Consider the following 17,571-nt stretch of genomic DNA (forward strand, 5'->3'; position numbering starts at 1 on the left):
TTCTGGGCCAGGTATCTGGGTGTTTTGTGGTGAAGAGCTTTGTGGGTGACACATGCCATTTTGAATTGGATTCTTGCTTCGTATGGTAGCCAATTTAATGCTTTTAGATGCGGGGAGATGTGGTCGAATTTCCTCGATCCAGTAATGAGTCTTGCTGCCGCATTGAGGCAAGCTTTCAGCGGCGCAATGGAGATTTTTGGTAGGCCTGTTAAGGTTGTACAACCGTATTCAATCCTTGAGATTACTAGTGATTGTAATGCTAGCTTGAGGTCTGCCAATGAGATGAATGGTTTCACTTTCCGTAGATAGTTCAAGTGAAAGCGAGCATTCTTTGCCATTGAGTTGATGTGAGCTTTCATGTCTAGGTTCTTGTTTAAAGTGATTCCTAATGATTTCGCTGAGTCCACTAACGTAGGGGTGCAGTTTAAAGCTGTGATCAATCTAGTCCATTCTTCCGCCTCTGCGTACTTCTTTGGGGGAGAGAACTCTGTTGGGCTCTGGATGTAGATCTAATATACAGAATGTTATGAATAAGGTAGCCAGGTTTCCCACCAGTCTTAATAATCTGTCCCTAACCTGCATGAACAGAGTAAATGGAAAAATTCTGCATTTTCTACCCCACATCGATTGCAGCCATCGCTCTCTGTAGGGTAGATACAATTTATTATCAAAGGAGTTAAACATTCCTGATGTTGAGTTGAGTCAGTCGAATTTGGGTGTTACTTGTCGATGTCATGGCATACACAAGGGTATACTTGATGGCCTTCTTACAGTCAATATCTGATAGTTGTGATTCACACTCCCCTGACATGTCAGATTGATTGTATGTTAGGGCCAGGGTACCCTTTGGTAATTACTGCATACAGAGAGGACAGTGTGTGTCAACCCACTGTAATTAATCTATCTCTCTGGACATTTAAGCCACCGGCGCTGACTGTAAATTCCACCCCGATGTCCTTGGATGGTTTAACCCACCTAGATTTGTTAAGAATTATACCACCCTCGCATCGCAAGTCAGAATATTCTGCTAAGCATACAGCTTACACATTAACAGGCTTCCTCCAGCTACCCAGCCACACACTCCGTTTCAAAGTATACCTTGCGAAAAACTCTTCCATCCCCAAAATGGTTCTTCTGTCATGAGTGTCCGTGCTTTCAATACCGATTTGGTCACCCATTCCAAGATTCTAGACATAAAAGAGCAGGTGTGGCACAGCAAGTTGCAACATCACTGGAGCCAAAAATCTAACATTTTAGTGGCACACTGCAGTGACATCCCACCAACAAAGCATTTTACTCCAGTTTTTGAACTTTCATAGATTCCCATTGCTTGTATCATTCCCCGTCGTCGAGATGGGAGTCCCCGGTAAATAAAAAACACCATAGAAATAGGTAGAAAAAAAGAATAAGGCCTAGGCCTCATCTCATTTTGTAGCATATCCACCTCTTTTGTGAAAGAGACCAAATCAAATGAACAGCCAATCAGAACAGCCTCACCCCATAGAACCTTCCTGAGAGAGCCTCAGAATTTCTACCGCACGTTGTGCAAGGGAGATTCCACTGAGCTGGATGTATGACGTTACATCGCGAACTTTTACAACGCACACCGTTACAACGCAATTTTTACAACGCAGATACATTTACAACGAATACTTTTACAACGCATGCAGGAGAAGCGTGGCTCAGTGGTTAGAGGCGGCATACCCAGAAGCTGAGATCGACCGTGGACCAGGGTTCGATTCCCCGCCTCGGCGGGTCTCGGGCTCAAAATTCCACGGACTCGACAATTCTCGCTCTGGTGCCTACTCAACTCACGGGGTCACACTCTGCGACTCTGGGCAATAGCTTGCTTAATCTCCACTATGGCCCCTCGCGGCGGGATGCCTGGCTTTCACCTTGTGGACACCCTGCCGGGGTTTCTCACAGGGGAATTCCAGGACGGGTTCCCTAAGCAAGCGCCGGGACGCTTACGGGCAGCTGTGCGCTTTACAAGTCTAGCACATTTACATTTACATTTACATAGCAGATGCTATTACAACGCATGCCATTACAACGTAAGTATATGTAAGTATATTATTTTTTTTTAAATGTAATTTATTAAAATGTATTTAATTTAATAAATTAAATTATTTTTTAATAATTAATTTGTAAATATATATACTTTAAAAAATAGTTTATTTAAAAAAACAATTATTATTAAAGAACTAATATTAAAAAATAATAAAAATATTAAAATTAATTATTTAAATTATTTAAAATTATTTATTTAAAAAATGAACCCTAAAAATACCCGTTACCCTGAACCCTTAAAATACCCATGTACCCCATAACCCATACCTATCCTTGAAACCTAAAAATACCCTGTACCCCAAAACCCATACTTAGCCCTGAAACCTAAAAATACCCCTGTACCGCAAAACCCAAACCTAACCCTGAAACCTAAAAATACCCCTGTACCCCAAAACCCAAACCTAACCCTGAAACCTAAAAATACCCTTGTACCCCAAAACCCAAACCTAGCCCTGAAACCTAAAAATACCCCTGTACCCCAAAACCCAAACCTAGCCCTGAAACCTAAAAATACCCCTGTACCCCAAAACCGAAACCTAACCCTGAAACCTCAAAATACCCCTGTACCCCAAAACCCAAACCTAGCCCTGAAACCTAAAAATACCCCTGTACCCCAAAACCCAAACCTTACCCTGAAACCTAAAAATACCCCTGTACCCCAAAACCCATACCTAGCCCTGAAACCTAAAAATACCCCTGTACCCCATAACCCAAAACTAAATATATACTATTAATTAAATTAATTTATTTAATTTACATTTAAAAAAATGATTTTTAAAAATAACATACTTACCAATACTTACGTTGTAATGGCATGCGTTGTAATAGCATCTGCTATGTAATGTCATGCGTTGTAAAGGCATGCGTTGTAACGGATCCTGCGTTGTAATGGTGTGCGTTGTAACGGTGTGCGTTGTAATAGTTGCGTTGTAAGTGTTGTTTCCCACTGAGCTCTGCTCAGTTTTACTTTTTCACTTCAACTCTTCACAAATTCATCATGTCAGACAAGGAGAAAAAGGCTATTTTTAAAGATTGTGTCACCTGCTCCAAAAAGAGACTTTATGTAGAGGACAAACATAAAGAATGTATTTATTATTTCTATGCTGACCATAAAGCTACTGACTGCAAAATCTGTCGGACCATCTCCACCAAGACCTTGCGGGACCGTGAGGGACATCTACTCACTTGGCTTCAGAGACTAAAGTCACACAAAGATCCTGTTTCCAGTGATGATGCTTCATCTGCTACTTCGTCGAGGAGATCACAAAAAAGGGGTAGGTCTTCACCTTCTACTTCTTCAGCCCCCCTTCGAAAGCCTTACTAAAGACCTCTGATAGGTCTGACAGGCATAGTCCCAACAAATCTCCTCACCGTGGTGTAAAGGAGAGGGAAATACTTGCTGTAGATGTGGCACCTGTGAAGAAGACAAGCCATGTGCCTCCTGCTTCATCTCCTCCTGAGAAGGCGAAAACGTAAAAAACAGCTTCTGTCCCACCTGAGGGTAAAGCTGACAGAAAAGTTCGCTCGCCGACAACGACAACATCAATACCGTCGACTTCAAAAGCCTTACCGACGTCTACTTCGGCTCCGTTGACTGGCTCGTCGACAAGAGTTTCCTCATCTTCTTCGGCTTCGTCGACGACGGCTTCGACGACGCAACACACAGAGGTACCTTTCATTCTGTCGTCGAAGTCTACTGTGACAGCTTTCACGTCGACGAGGATGACGATGGTGATGGTGTCGACAGCAACCACGGCGACGATGACATCGGCAGCTTCCAGCCTGATAATGACGGCGGTCCCTACCACGGTCCCGTTGACGGTGGCTCTCTCCTCATCGATGGTTCACACATCGTCGTAGGCGGCTCCTCGACGACCTCGTAGACAATACAAAATGTGGCAAGTTCTATACGGAGACGTCGCATTACTCCAGAAATGACTTCTCCAAGGAAAGTGACACCCATGCCTCCTGCTCTCCTTTTGGAAGAGGAGTTTTCTGAGGACGATGACAGTCCTTATGGTGATGCAGATAGCCCATCTCAGCTGCATTTTAAATATCAAGACTCTGACTCTGAGGAGTATTACATGGAGCAGCAACAGTATGTGCCACCATCGAGATCTCAGGAACAATATCAACATGAGATGGTCTGTATGCCATCTTCCCTCATTACCCACCTGCAGTTCATGCTTTCTGATTGCAGGAAGAGGTTTCCAACACAGTCCTCTGTCCAAGAAACAGTGCAAGTGCCTCCTACTCAACTTGCTCTTCTGGTTACACCTCCGCTTCCTCAAATTCCAATACCGGAGTTACCGGAACCACAGCAGAATGTGGTTACAGTCCAGGGTGATACATCCAATGATGACAAAGGAACAATGACGATCCCTGACCCTGACAGGGAATAGGACGAGTACATCATTCCGGATCCCGCCTCTCCTTTTCCAGAACCGGCGGATTCCCCTCCAGCTGATATTGGGGGCGATCATAATCTAATGGAGAGAGCTTCTAAGCGTTTTGATTTGCCCATTCCATCTGTGCAGTCGGAATTTTTTTATATGACTTTAAAGAACCATACAGGAAGTCAGCACTCTCTATCCCTATCATGGGTCATGTCTAGGATGAGGGGCTAAAAGTTATGAAGTCTCCGGCCACAGTCATACCTGTGCTCCCTCATCTGGAAAAGAAGTACGAGCCTCCAGATGATTGCCTGCTTGTCTTGTCAGCCAGCTGAAACCGGATTCTGTGATTTCACAAGCGGCCTAGAGAAAGTCTAAAAATCTGGTGGCCCCTCTTACCACACCACCTGATAAAGAGGGTAGGCGGTTGGATACTGCTGGGAAGGGGTTCTGTTCCATGTCCAGCCTCCTGGTCAAAGCAGCCAATGCCTTGGCTATTCTTGGAAGGTATGATCGCCAGATGTGATGGTGTGATCTGTCTCCGTATCTAGCCCAGCTGCCGGAAGAAGCTAACGCTGAATCCAAAAAGATTCTCCAGGAGGGAGAAAGAACATCTTCTGAAATAATTGACTGTGCAATGGATATTGCCACTACAGCATTCCGTTCCCTAGCAGGGGTAGCAGTCCTTCGACACCAAGGCTGGCTTCGTGCCACTTGGTTCCGGCCAGAAGTCCAGAACAAGATCCTGGATCTTCCCTTTGACGGCGAGGTGCTCTTTGGGAAGAACATTGATGATGCGCTGCAAGATATAAAGAAAGACACGGAAACTCCAAAGTCCCTTGGGACTCTACAATATTGCAAAGTTCCTGTCCATGGAGCGAGAGGGAGAGGTTTTTCCTCGTACAGAGGCGGATATAAGCAGCAGCACTATTCCTCTTACTCGCAGCCTTCTCAATCATACAGGCCGCAATATTCTCAACGACAGGGCCAGTCGTCGTCTTTTTCTCGATCTTCATCTAGAGGACGGCAAGGGCACATGGGGAGGGATTCCTCTAAGCGCCAGTAGTGGCTTCCTGGCTCTTTCTACTGTTCCTTTGTCCCCTGTAACACCAGTGGGGGGCAGGATATCCCAATACTTCCACAACTGGCAACTTATAACATCAGATCAGTGGGTTCTCAATATTGTTTTGTCAGGCTATACTCTGGAATTTCAACATCAACCACCATCCAAAGCCCCTCGCACCACCGTATTCAAACATCTACATCTTCTACTTCTAGAAGCCCACCAACTACTTCTCAAGGTGGCGATAGAACCGGTCCCTCTATTCCAACGGGGAAAAGGATTCTATTCCCGGTTCTTTCTTGTTCAAAAGACCGTAGAAAAATGGCACCCAATTTTAGACCTGAGGGAGCTAAACACCTATCTCATAAAACTTTCTGTTCGGATGGTCTCCTTACGGGACTTTTACGGCTTCTAAATCAAGGAGATTACATGGCCACTCTGGACCTCGAGGACGCATTCTTCCATGTCCCCATCCACCCTGCCCACAGTAAGTTTTTACGCTTTACAGTAGCCAAGAGCCACTGCCAATTCAAGGTCCTGCTTTTCGGACTCAGATCTTCTCCGCGGATTTTTACAAATGTCCTAGCCCAGGTTGCAGCGTTTCTCAGGAAACAAGCTCCAGGTCTTTCCTTACCTGGACGACGGGCTGGTGAAAGCTCCGTCTCATCACGCAGCAGAAGAGGTGGTCGGAACATGCACTCAACTCTTCCGTCACCTGGGGCTCCAGCTCAACGTGGGAAAAGACAGTGCTGTGCCCGTCCAAGTCGGCCAAATTCATGGGAGCCAGTCTGAACACATCTTGCTGCAAAGCGTTCCCGTCAAAAGAAAGGCAGACAAAACTGATGACCTCTGCTCGTCGGTTGCAAAGAAGATGGTCACTTTCAGTTCGCCTCTACAAGTCCCTTCTGGGGTCAATCTCGTCCTGCATTCCTTTGATTCCACATTGCAGATTACGAATGCGCCCCCTCCAAGAACAACTGGATTTACAGTGGTGCCAAGCGCAAAGCTCTTTCGAAGACAAGATCACAATAACTCAGCCTATGAAAGAGGCGGCAACGTGGTGGACGGTCAGAAACAATATCTCTCAGGGTCTCACCTTCAGGGTCACCCGAGCTCCTCCAATAATAACAACGGACGCCTCACTAGAAGGCTGGGGAGCAGTCTTACAAGACCTTCAGATAAGCGGCCGCTAGGCTGCCTCAGCATCGCCTACTCCACATCAATCTGTTGGAACTCAGGGCGATTCGTCTAGCCTTGCAGGCCTTCCTTCCACAGATTCAACGATCCACTGTCCTGGTCTGTACGGACAACACGACGGCCATGCATTACGTAAACAAGCAGGGAGGTACACGGTCTCGTCGACTATCCAAAGAGGCTCAGGAAATTTGGGAATGGGTAATCCAACAGGTGCCATCAACAAGACAGTGGACACACTCAGTCACCTGAAGTCAGTGAGCCGCAAGTGGGAATTAGATCAAGACACTCTGGAGGAAATTTTCAGTCTCTGGGGCATTCTGCCCATAGATCTCTTTGCCACACCAGAGAACAAGAAATGCTTATTCTACGTAAGCAGGGATCACCATCCGGGATTATTGGGGAATGCTTTTTCGATGGCCTGGTCAGGTGCCTTTGTTAACTCTTTTCCACCGATCGTACTGATTCCCAGACTTCTCCGGAAGCTCAAAGCGGAACCCTGCAGAATGATTCTGGTGGCCCCGGTGTGGCCCGCCAGTTTTGGTTTACGGAGCTTCACCTGCTTTCCCTGGACCATCCAGTTTACCTACGCCGAATTCCTTCCTTGCTGACGAAGTCCCAGGGCCAAGTGGTACATCCGGATCCGAGCTCTCTTCAGTTATCAGCGTGGATCCTGAGCAGCGAGAATTTCAGAATCTAAATATCTCAACGTAGTGTAGAGAGGTGCTTCCTCAAGCTCGAGCACCGAGTACAAATAAGACCTCTCACTTGAAATGGAAGCGTTTCTGCCTGTGGTGCTGGCAAGAGAAAATTAATCCTTACTTTTTTGCTCCTCATCAGATTTTGCCATACATTCTGGCATTGGCTAAATCAGGTCTCGCTCATTCCTCTATCAAGGTGCACCTTGCAGCCATTTATAGATTCAGACGGACTTCTTCTGGACCTTCCCTCTGGTCGGCAAGAATTGTAAAGCAATTTCTTAAAGGTCTTTTTAGAGTTTTCCCACCAGTGAGGCCTCCACCGCCTCTGTGGCAGCTTAACTTAGTCCTTACTCAACTCGTGAGGCCTCCTTTTGAACCAATTCATAGGGCGGACCTTAAATTCCCCTCATGGAAAGTGGGTAAACTGCACGCTCTCACTATTCAAGAACCGTTCTTACAGTTTAAAAGAGAGACTTTGATTCTGAGGACAAAACCCAAATTTATCCCAAAGGTGCCTTCAGACTTTAATTTGAATGAACCAGTGATTCTCAAATCCTTTTTTCCTCGACCCACAACTCCAGCGGAAAGGGCTCTACACTCTCTGGACGTTCAAACGTACCAAAGAATTCAGAAGATCAACTCAGCTCTTTGTTGCTTTCAGTGCCCCTCGCAAGAGTTTCCCTCTTTCAAAGCAGGGTATTGCTCAATGGATTGGTAGCGCGATCCAATACTGTGACCAAGCAGCTGGTAAGCCCCTAGAGGGGCGGGTCCGGGTGCACTCCACGAGAGCCATGTCTTCTTCAGTTGCTCTCTTTGCCGTAGTGCTGATCAAGGACATTTGCAGAGCAGAGACATGGAGTAGTGCCCATACCGTAAGGAGGCATTACTGCTTGGACTCCTTCATGCGTAGTGACCCTGCAGTGGGACAGGCAGTCCTGAGGAACCTCTTTCAATAAGTGGTGAGCTTTCCCTACTAACCCTCCTTTCTTTTATTGGTTATTCGCACATTTTGTTACTCTTGATGTTCACTTACATTTCATAGATGATTTGTATCTCTAATAAATGTGATGCATGTTGCAAGATTTTATAACAATGTATTTTTACACAAAATGTGCGTTCTGACTGCTAGCTATTCTGATACAAGCTATGGGAATCTATGAAGGTTCCAATACTGGAGTAAGAAAACCAGTTACCTCTAACTATGGTTCTCCAGTATTAGTAACTTTCATAGATTCCCATGCGACCACCCTCCTCCCCTGGGAAAGCTCAGCATTCGGCATCTTCTGTTATACTGTTACAGAGCGGCTACGAAAATCTGAGGCTCTCTCAGGAAGGTTCTATGGGGTGAGGCTGTTCTGATTGGCTGTTCATTTTATTTGGTCTCTTTTACAAAAGAGGTGGATATGCTACAAAATGAGATGAGGCCTAGGCCTTACTCCTTTTTTGTACCTATTTCTATGGTATTTTTTATTTACCGGGGACTCCCATCTCGACGACGGGGAATGATACAGGCAATGGGAATCTATGAAAGTTACCAATACTGGAGAACCAAAGTTACAGGTAAGTAACGTGTTTTCTTCCTATCAGGGAAGGGGCTGCAGCTGGGAAGACAAATAAAATAACTTCATATCTGTTATGTGCATCAGCACATTCAAATGTTTATTTGAGCATCTTCAGCCTAACCCTATGTTGGTGTCTGCAAAGATCATAGAGAGCAGCATTCTATCCAGTTCACCAATACTCACAGCAAAAGCAGACAAAAACATACCACGACAAATGTAAAGGCACATAGGAAGGATGACCATTTTATTCAAAACAATTCTACCCGTGATGAACAGAGTGAGGTTCCTTCAGGAAAGCAGAATAACATATGATACCCATGTTCATATTAATGTAATTAATTCTCTCATGTGCTTCTGTGATTCCAAAACACCTCAGGTCAATGGTCTGCTACTGTGGACCCAAGACCTGCAATTCGGTCCTGTCCCAGCTCATCCGCACGTGTTTGGCACATTATAAATATAAAGCCCTGACAAATCTCAATATTCATCTGACATGTGTAGCAGAACTGCCATGAATTGCTCATCTTCTCTTGAAAAACATGTCATGCGCCTGTAAGGATCATCAATAATGATACTTCCCACTTAACCTCTCTACCTTCATATATGTATTTGATGCAATGTGAAGAGACCCAATAAAGATAATTCATATTTTTATTTAATTTTACATAATTTATTTCCCAACAGCTCTTCTTATTTGTATATAATTCATTTTATATGTACTTTTTTCGTAAATACTTTAAAAAAAATTGAAATGAATTCTGTTTTCAATTGGATGAAGTCTTTGCCGTCTGTTATTGGCTTATCGCCACAGTTTATCCTGAAACTGATCGTGCACCTTTCCAACTCCTAAGTATTTGAATACCAGGGTTAAAATTGTGCCCTTGGTAGTTAAGGAAACGGAGATGGAAGGAAATTATTGCAAACCAGGGAAGTAGTTTGGATCACATGCAAGGGGTGAAGGAGAAGATGAGAAGGAAGATGGTTGCCAATAAGGGAAGCTCATCTAAACCGGAAATGTGTGCGTGGAAATAGGTTAGAATTAAGAAACCAATGAGTGTAGGTAAGGGGTGTCCACAATGGTGTTCTCCTCTGAAGGTTATTCATGTTTTCAAAAGAGCTGTGAGATTGGAAGGTGTAGAATATGAACAGAATTCCAGTGTTGCAGGGCCTTGAATTTGCAGAGGAAAAGAAAATGGGAGTAATTTGGATGGTGGCAATGTGTTCCTTGATAGGGTGGTAGAAACATTGTCTCAGCCTATAGCTTTGAATAATTCTAGTTGCCCGACTGATTCTGGTTCAACTGCCCTCCAGGATGGCTCGTATGGTGTTGAGGTTGGAACTGGCAGATTCCTTCTAATTGGAGGAGTGGTGTTGTGAGACGTAGTGTGGGGGAAAAACATTGTCATACGAAATTAGATGGATTTGTATTACGGGTAGGTTATTGCATGTATTGTATTGCTTTAATTCTAAAATATATATAGAAATGTTGTAATTTTAAGGCTATTTTTTCCTTTAATGTTAATATGTATTTACGTTTTAGTTAGTTGATTTATTTGTATATAAGCCAGGGAAATGTCTAGCATTTTAGATGTAAGCATATATATATATATATATATATTCTTGTTGGGCTTGGAGTGGAATCTTAAGATGTCATGCAGGTATGTGGGGGTAGAGAGATTCTGGAAGAGGCAGTGACTGAGCTGCAGTAGTGTCTGTCTCCTACTACTTGTTATTACTGTCCTGTGAAATAAAGAAGATTCCTGCCCTCGAAGGCTCAGTCTCTCTATTTTTCATAAGGCTTTGTACCACTATCGGTCACCATCCCTGGAAAGCAGCTGGAATCTGTGAAGTGATATGCCAGAGGTGCAGACAAGCATGTTCATGCCTGCAGGCAGCATGGGTAACTAGTGAAACCTGTCTTCCGTTGTCAGTCTCCAGCTCCTCACCTAGCAAAGCATGGAGCTTCTTACAATGTCCAGACCTTTCGCTTGCCTTCCTGCCTCCTGTCCGCAGAACCCTTTTAAAGTTGGACCCTTAAGGCAAAGTGAAACCGAAGAAAACTGCCAATCTATAGGAAGCATTGGTGAGCAGAGAATTATATCATGTCTTGACAATAATTACATTAGTTCCTGAAACCACTGATAAATACCAACTGGGAATGGCCACTCTGTCTGGCAACCTGTCCTCCTAGTGGCTTAGGAGTACATGGATACAGTCATGTGTGGTTGCCTGCTGTCGTGATACCCACAGTCAATATATGCTGTGCCACACTCATGCCTTCTAGGCATTGACTGTTCCCCTTGGCAAGTTAGTCGTTGTATTTGAATCTCAAGAGATCAGCAGCAAGGCCAGTCTCAGTCACCATGTATAGAGGACTTCAGACTCTAACACTAGCTATCTCCTATTCTTGTCGTAGAGCATGGCACTTTCCCCCTGAAAATATCCTCCTGGTCTACACACTTCTGGCTTTTGAAAGGTGCTTGTTATATTTCTTCATCTTGTGGATTCCCAACCACAGTTTCCCTTGTTTCGTTCTATGAAACTATTGATCTTTTTTCTGTTTTGTTGGAAATGTTTATCTGCTTAGTCAATTGTAAAGCATTCCACTACCTTTTTATTCCACACACCCTGTATGGCAATGTTCCCGTTACAGCACTACGGTTAGAAAATAAACAAAATAAAAATAAACCAGTTCTGAAGTCTTGTGTAACTAGGAAGAAAAGCCCACAAGATCCACTTCATGGTCTGAGCACGGGCAATGCCGCTCCCTCTACGATCACCCTCTAGATACACCAGTCCGTTCCTGTGGTATGAGAGAATGGGCAATTGACCCTATGTTCTTGGTTCTGCAGTGCTTCAGCCCCCTTCCTCTGCCCTACACCATGCCCCCATCTTCCCTTCGTTCTTCAGCAGTCCAAAGTATTTCACCCTGCCTCCTCCTGTTCATGCCGTGAGCATTTCTTCATTCATAAACGTTTTGTGCTTTACTAACCATCCTGACTGCCGTAGCACAGACTCAAAGGAGCAAGGCTGAACCCTCAAAGGTCTGTCCTATTGGATAACACTCATGGGAGACTTCAGTACCAGTGACAGAGTGTAAGCTATCCAGGCTGCGGATCCTGCTGCATTTAATCATTGAACCTCTAGTCAACGATTAGCTCTTTAAATCACGTTAGCTGTTTCCTATGATTGTGCTAGCAGCTGCTTTTTTGCCAACCTGGATAGTTGCGTTCCTGTGGAAGGCTCCTCTACGTATCTGTTTTAATGCATGCTCCTTTTGTCATAAATAGATCAAGATGTTTCCTTTTGAAAGTTGCTTATTCTTTCTTAACATGAATATTTATGGACTTCGGTTAGTATGTGTTGTGCTTGGACCTCAAGTTCTCCGCTGACGCTACTGCTGCAAGCCAAATAAGCTAACCTTTTGGAACTTATAAGTGCTCCCTATTTGCTGCTAGAAATTGAGTCTAATTATATAAAGAGATCAAATGTTTAGCTGACAGTGCAGTCGAGGACATTGCTGTCCCCATTAGAGGGACTCCGCTCAGAAAATTATTTGACCAGGGCCTGCCAAAATGACTTGTTGTCTCATTCATTATGTAAAATGCTAAATACTTCGAGCAAGCCGAACATTGCTGTGGTGTTTAAGGGTGTTAGGCCAGAATATTACTCCCTGGAAAACATTATATTGAGTAGTCCTGGTCAATGTATCAGTATACATATATGGTATAAAACGTTGTACACGAAGCATACATTTCAAGGGCGATTTAAAGTGAGGGTGTGGAAAGTGGTCATCTCAAGTGAGAAGTTAAAAAACACATATGTATTTTCTTCTTTTCATTAAATCCAGCTTACAAAGTTACAATTCGTACGTTGGAATGAAGAGAATGTGAAAACCGCTGCGGAACTTAGGAGAGGAGTGTATATATTGTCCAAGAAATTCAACAAAAAATTATGTTCCTTATTTTCTTTAATGTTAACACACTAGCCTTTCAGACTCATTAACATTTCAGACATTGTAATCATGTTCCTTTCTCCTTCTGCACACATAAGTTGTCAGAAATGTGGGCAAAATGCTATTGTCTGTAAAAGATGTTAGTGAAATGACTGAAGACGTTTACATGTCCCCAGCCTCTTGGCCTCTGGACATCTGGTTGGGCCCGCCATTTGAATGCCACCGATCTATTGTGTTGACGTTGAACTAATACTATAACCTATAGCTCCCCATGAGCTTAAATGCAATCCAAGTCTAGGGCTACATCAAGTAAAGTCCCGTATTCTGCGAAGGGAGCAAGATCATCCAGGATCCTCCTCTCCTGCAGTACAACCCTGACTTCCACTTGGTGCCTGGACATTTAGGGCTTTGCTTCAGGATACAGTATAATCAAGTGTCCTACTTATTTTTCAGCATGGCCCCAGGTTCTTACTAAGGCTCCTATGTGAAGAACCGCAATGAACAACAATAGCTAATGCATGAGGCAACAGGACATACTAAGTGGTGTGTTGTGGAAGGTGGACCATATCATGGCACACGCTTGGCTGACACAGGATAAGACAATGCCCTGTACAGGTTGTGCAATAGCACTGTATCAGTCACTTGTGCTGTTGGGACTGATAAGTTACTTCTGTAAAGTGTAATGTCGAAATACATATGTGATTGGATACTATTTTTGTTGTGTGTTAAAGAGATGAAAGATTGGTTGCTACGGTGCTGCTTGTCAGGAAGATACAATATATTCAGTTTGGGAATTTCATTAAACAGATCTAAGCACTATGGGAACTTGCTGTCTATTTTCTACATTGATTTACAAATTGGACTGACACCTGTTAGCAATAATTTGTCATAGAAATACCTTGTTAGATGGTATACTACTGAAAATAAGCGATATACCATCTTTAGGGCTGACCTATAGCACTGTATAACCCTTGCCTAGCACTTGTTCAAGCATGTTCTGGGTTGTTGGCGTTGCCTTATATGACTTATTATATATTTTTTACAGAATTACACACAGTACATCCCGCTGTCTATCTACGACCTGCAGACCTGGATGGGCAGTCCTTCCATATTTGTCTACGACTGCTCCAACGCAGGCCTCATTGTCAAGTCATTTAAACAGTTTGCACTACAAAGAGAGCAGGAGTTGGAGGTAAGACTATAGTCACACCAAAAAGACCCGCATTTAAGAGTTTTATTTTGTTACTTAAATAATGGCTTAATTATGGTTGGAGATCTTGCATTGTCTATGCCCTCATTTCAGAAGCGAAGCTGATCATTAGATTTCAAGGCATGTTGATGCCTTCAGCAGGCTGGCATGACTGAGTCTGTGACTCATTTGTCAGGTTTCAGCCCGCTGAAGTCTTGCTCATGTTTGAAATCTCATTCTGGTCATTTTTTGACACCTGCCTGTCTGGAAAACTCCAAAGAAACCCATCGGCCTCTGCAGCCATTCAGTAGTCTGGAAATGTTGTTGCACTTTAGGATTTTATGGCTATCCCTACAGTGAAAACTGATCATCCCCTTCCTCCCCAGGCCAGCAGACCCAGGACTGGGGATTGGCTATTCAACTACCAGGCAACTCTGAGCCGTCCCCTCACACTAGCCCAGGCCCCTTAAGGCCTTGCTGGGTGCACCCCAAATCATTCTCCTCCATCTTGTGAGTTGCAGCCTTCCTGTGACCCAAGTTGCAGCGAGTAGAGTCCAGGAAGTGGTAAGGAGGCAGACTAGTGCTGTCTCTTCCCCAAAACAAAAGTTTTTTAAAAAACGATTTTCCCTTTCTGTGATTTCTGTCTTTGCCTGTGGTTGTTACAGTTTAAAAATTGTATTTTTCACCTGCCTGTGATTGGATATTTTATCACCTGCTTTGTGTTTTAAACTTGTGTTTGTTCCTGCCCATGATTGCTTTCATTTTACGTGTTGAATTGTTGGATTTGCAGTCCAAACTCTGTAGTTTTTCCCTCTCATTGCTGATGACTTTCAGTTTTCCCTCCAAATTTCTCCTTTGCTCTGTGCTAAGACCTGTATGTTAAAACAGTGCACCCCCCCAGCCACCATTTTCTGTTCACAAGCCAGTGAAACCAGCCCCCTGTCTCCTCCCCCCGCTCCAGCAACAGGGATATTCTACATCAGAGTGTGCTTCTGTGAGCTGTTTAAACTGTGTTTACTAGGGACTGTGCACTTCGTTTTTTTGGCCAGTAGAGGGAGTAAAGTTTTATTCAAACAGTATTGTTAGATTTCAAGTTAGTGAGGCCTTTACCTGCAGAAGTCCAAAGTGTGGATTGAGCCTGTCTGTCTCCTAGGAGATTCTGAACCGGAAAAGCAGCTTCCAACTCCTTGGCCAGCAAACCTTGTCTGAGGTCGCTGGGACCTTATATGGTCTGATATTGTTTAGTATATGTGTACACCGATGGTGGTTGTATCTGATGTTTCTATTGGATTAGGGTTATTGTCCTCATTGGCTGGGTATTTGAGTGTTCTGATTGATTTCTGGGTCTGTGATTCAATCAATGTAGGGTTGGGACTAGGGCTAGGGTTAGGATTTCTATTGGAAGTAGGGACTAGGGTTTCCTGTGTTATTGGTTGTTGGGACTAGGGCTAGACTTTTAATTGGAAGTAGCGATTAGGGCTTCTGGTGTGATTGGTTGCTGGACTGGTTGTGGGACTAAGAGTAGGGTTAGGCTTTCTATTGGAAGTAGGGACACGGGCTTCCTGTGCTATTGATTTCTTGGACTTGGGGTGGGACTTCTGGTAGGGCTAGGGCCTCTATTGTACATAGAGATCAGGGTTTTTGAACTGAGTGGGTGCTTGGACTAGGGCTAAGGTTGGCTGTAAGGTCCTGGTCTCCTATTGGTTAAAGATTTTTAGGGCTAGTGTTGTGATTGGATAGTGTTAGGGCTAGGGTTCCCATTGGCTGACAGGGTCACCTGATTACTAGGGCTATAAAAGGCCAGGCTTAGGGCGTCTCAGCCCGGGCGTTGAGGCTAACGGCGGAGAGGACAAGGGCAGTTGCCTGTTTGAGCCTGTTAAGGGTGGAGAGGACAAGGACAGTTGCCTGTTTGAGCCTGTTAAGGGAGGAGAGGACAAGGACAGTTGCCTGTTTGAGCCTGTTAAGGGAGGAGAGGACAAGGGCAGTTGCCTGTTTGAGCCTGTTAAGGGCGGAGAGGACAAGGGCAGTTGCCTGTTTGAGCCTGTTAAGGGCGGAGAGGACAAGGGCAGTTGCCTGTGCGAGCCTGTTCGATACTGGTCGGGACCAGGGACAGAAATGCTGCCCAATATACTTACCTCCTTTGTGTATCTATATACTTTCAATGTACTTATGGATCTATATATTTATCACTTACTTCTAATTTAGCATTTCCAATGCACTTCCCTATTTCTCAGCCTATACTTTGCTCAATATATCCTCTACATCCACTCTCTCATTTTATCCCATACCCCATACCACTACTATGATCCCCAAAATAACACTTTCTAGACTCTTACTTTACCCCTCCTTGCATCATCTTACTCCTCTTTTACTATACCGATCCCCCAAAGTAAACCTTTCTAAACTCTTCCCTCTTTTCTACCCCTCCCCTTCTCAATCCAAATAACTGACTAACATATCCACTACTAAAATTACTTTCATGTTTCACCATACTAATTCAACACTAATCCTGATGGGTTCCAGAGTAGCGTGCTACTTGCGCTTCAAAACCCTATCAGGGGTAGCAGCTCTATATAAATTCAAACCTCTATCCCTTCACTATCCCGCCACCTACCCTTCTCTACCCAAATAACTGAATAACATATCCACTACTCACTTACTTAATATTTTACTATTCTAATTTTCAACACTAATCCTTTGAGTTCCGGAGTGGCTTGCTACTCGCCAGAAAAGCACTTCAACATCCATCAGGGGTAACAAGTGCTATATGAATGCAAACCTTTCTTCCCCTTTTATCCCTCCGCTAAGCTTCTCACTCCAAATTACTGACTAATATCCAATACTGAAATTATTTTAATATTTCACCATATTAATTCACCACTAATCCTTTATGGGCTTCTTGAATAGCATGTTTCAACACCCCATCGGGGGTAACAAGTGCTATATAAATACAAACCTTTTTTTATTCTTCTATCCTTCTGCTATCATTCCAAATCCAAATAACTGACTAACCTATCCTCCACTTAAAATGTACTTGCATGTTTCACTATACTAATTCAACACTAATCCTCTATGGGTCCCGGAGTAGCATGCTACCCGCCAAAAAAGCGCTTCGATGCCTCGTCAGAGGTAGTAAGCGCTATATAAATGCAATTACAATACAATAAGCAGAGGCAGCATGTCATGATTGGGCATAGTTCGGGAGTAGCGCATGGGTGGGGGCTCACAGAGCCTTTACTGGGCTAGCACACATTTTTTTTTACACAAGACAGGATGGTTGTGGGTGGTGGGTTCACAGGATGAATTCCGATTGAGAATTGGCCCCTGCTTAGGGGAGGGATGACTATTCTCTTGTATAATGGCTTGCGCGGTAGGGGTTGGTTTGCAGAGTGCTCATGCATTACACAGCCAGCCTTCCCGCTCCTCGGCAGGGATGCAGTGACA

At 44.1% G+C, this 17,571-nt stretch overlaps 1 protein-coding gene across 2 annotated transcripts in view; it reads left to right on the forward strand.

Moving 5' to 3' along the window:
• Nucleotides 1–17,571, forward strand: part of RPTOR (regulatory associated protein of MTOR complex 1) — a 2,181,859-nt gene that overhangs the window by 823,585 nt on the left and 1,340,703 nt on the right. For both annotated transcript variants that reach the window (XM_078654105.1, XM_078654106.1), the window contains exon 5: nt 13,984–14,130. In XM_078654105.1, the coding sequence (XP_078510231.1) occupies nt 13,984–14,130 (147 nt within the window). The remainder of the gene's footprint in view (nt 1–13,983; nt 14,131–17,571) is intronic.

The sequence above is a fragment of the Lissotriton helveticus genome, chromosome 7 (assembly GCF_964261635.1).
Source record: "Lissotriton helveticus chromosome 7, aLisHel1.1, whole genome shotgun sequence".
Classification (NCBI taxonomy): Eukaryota; Metazoa; Chordata; class Amphibia; order Caudata; family Salamandridae; genus Lissotriton; species Lissotriton helveticus.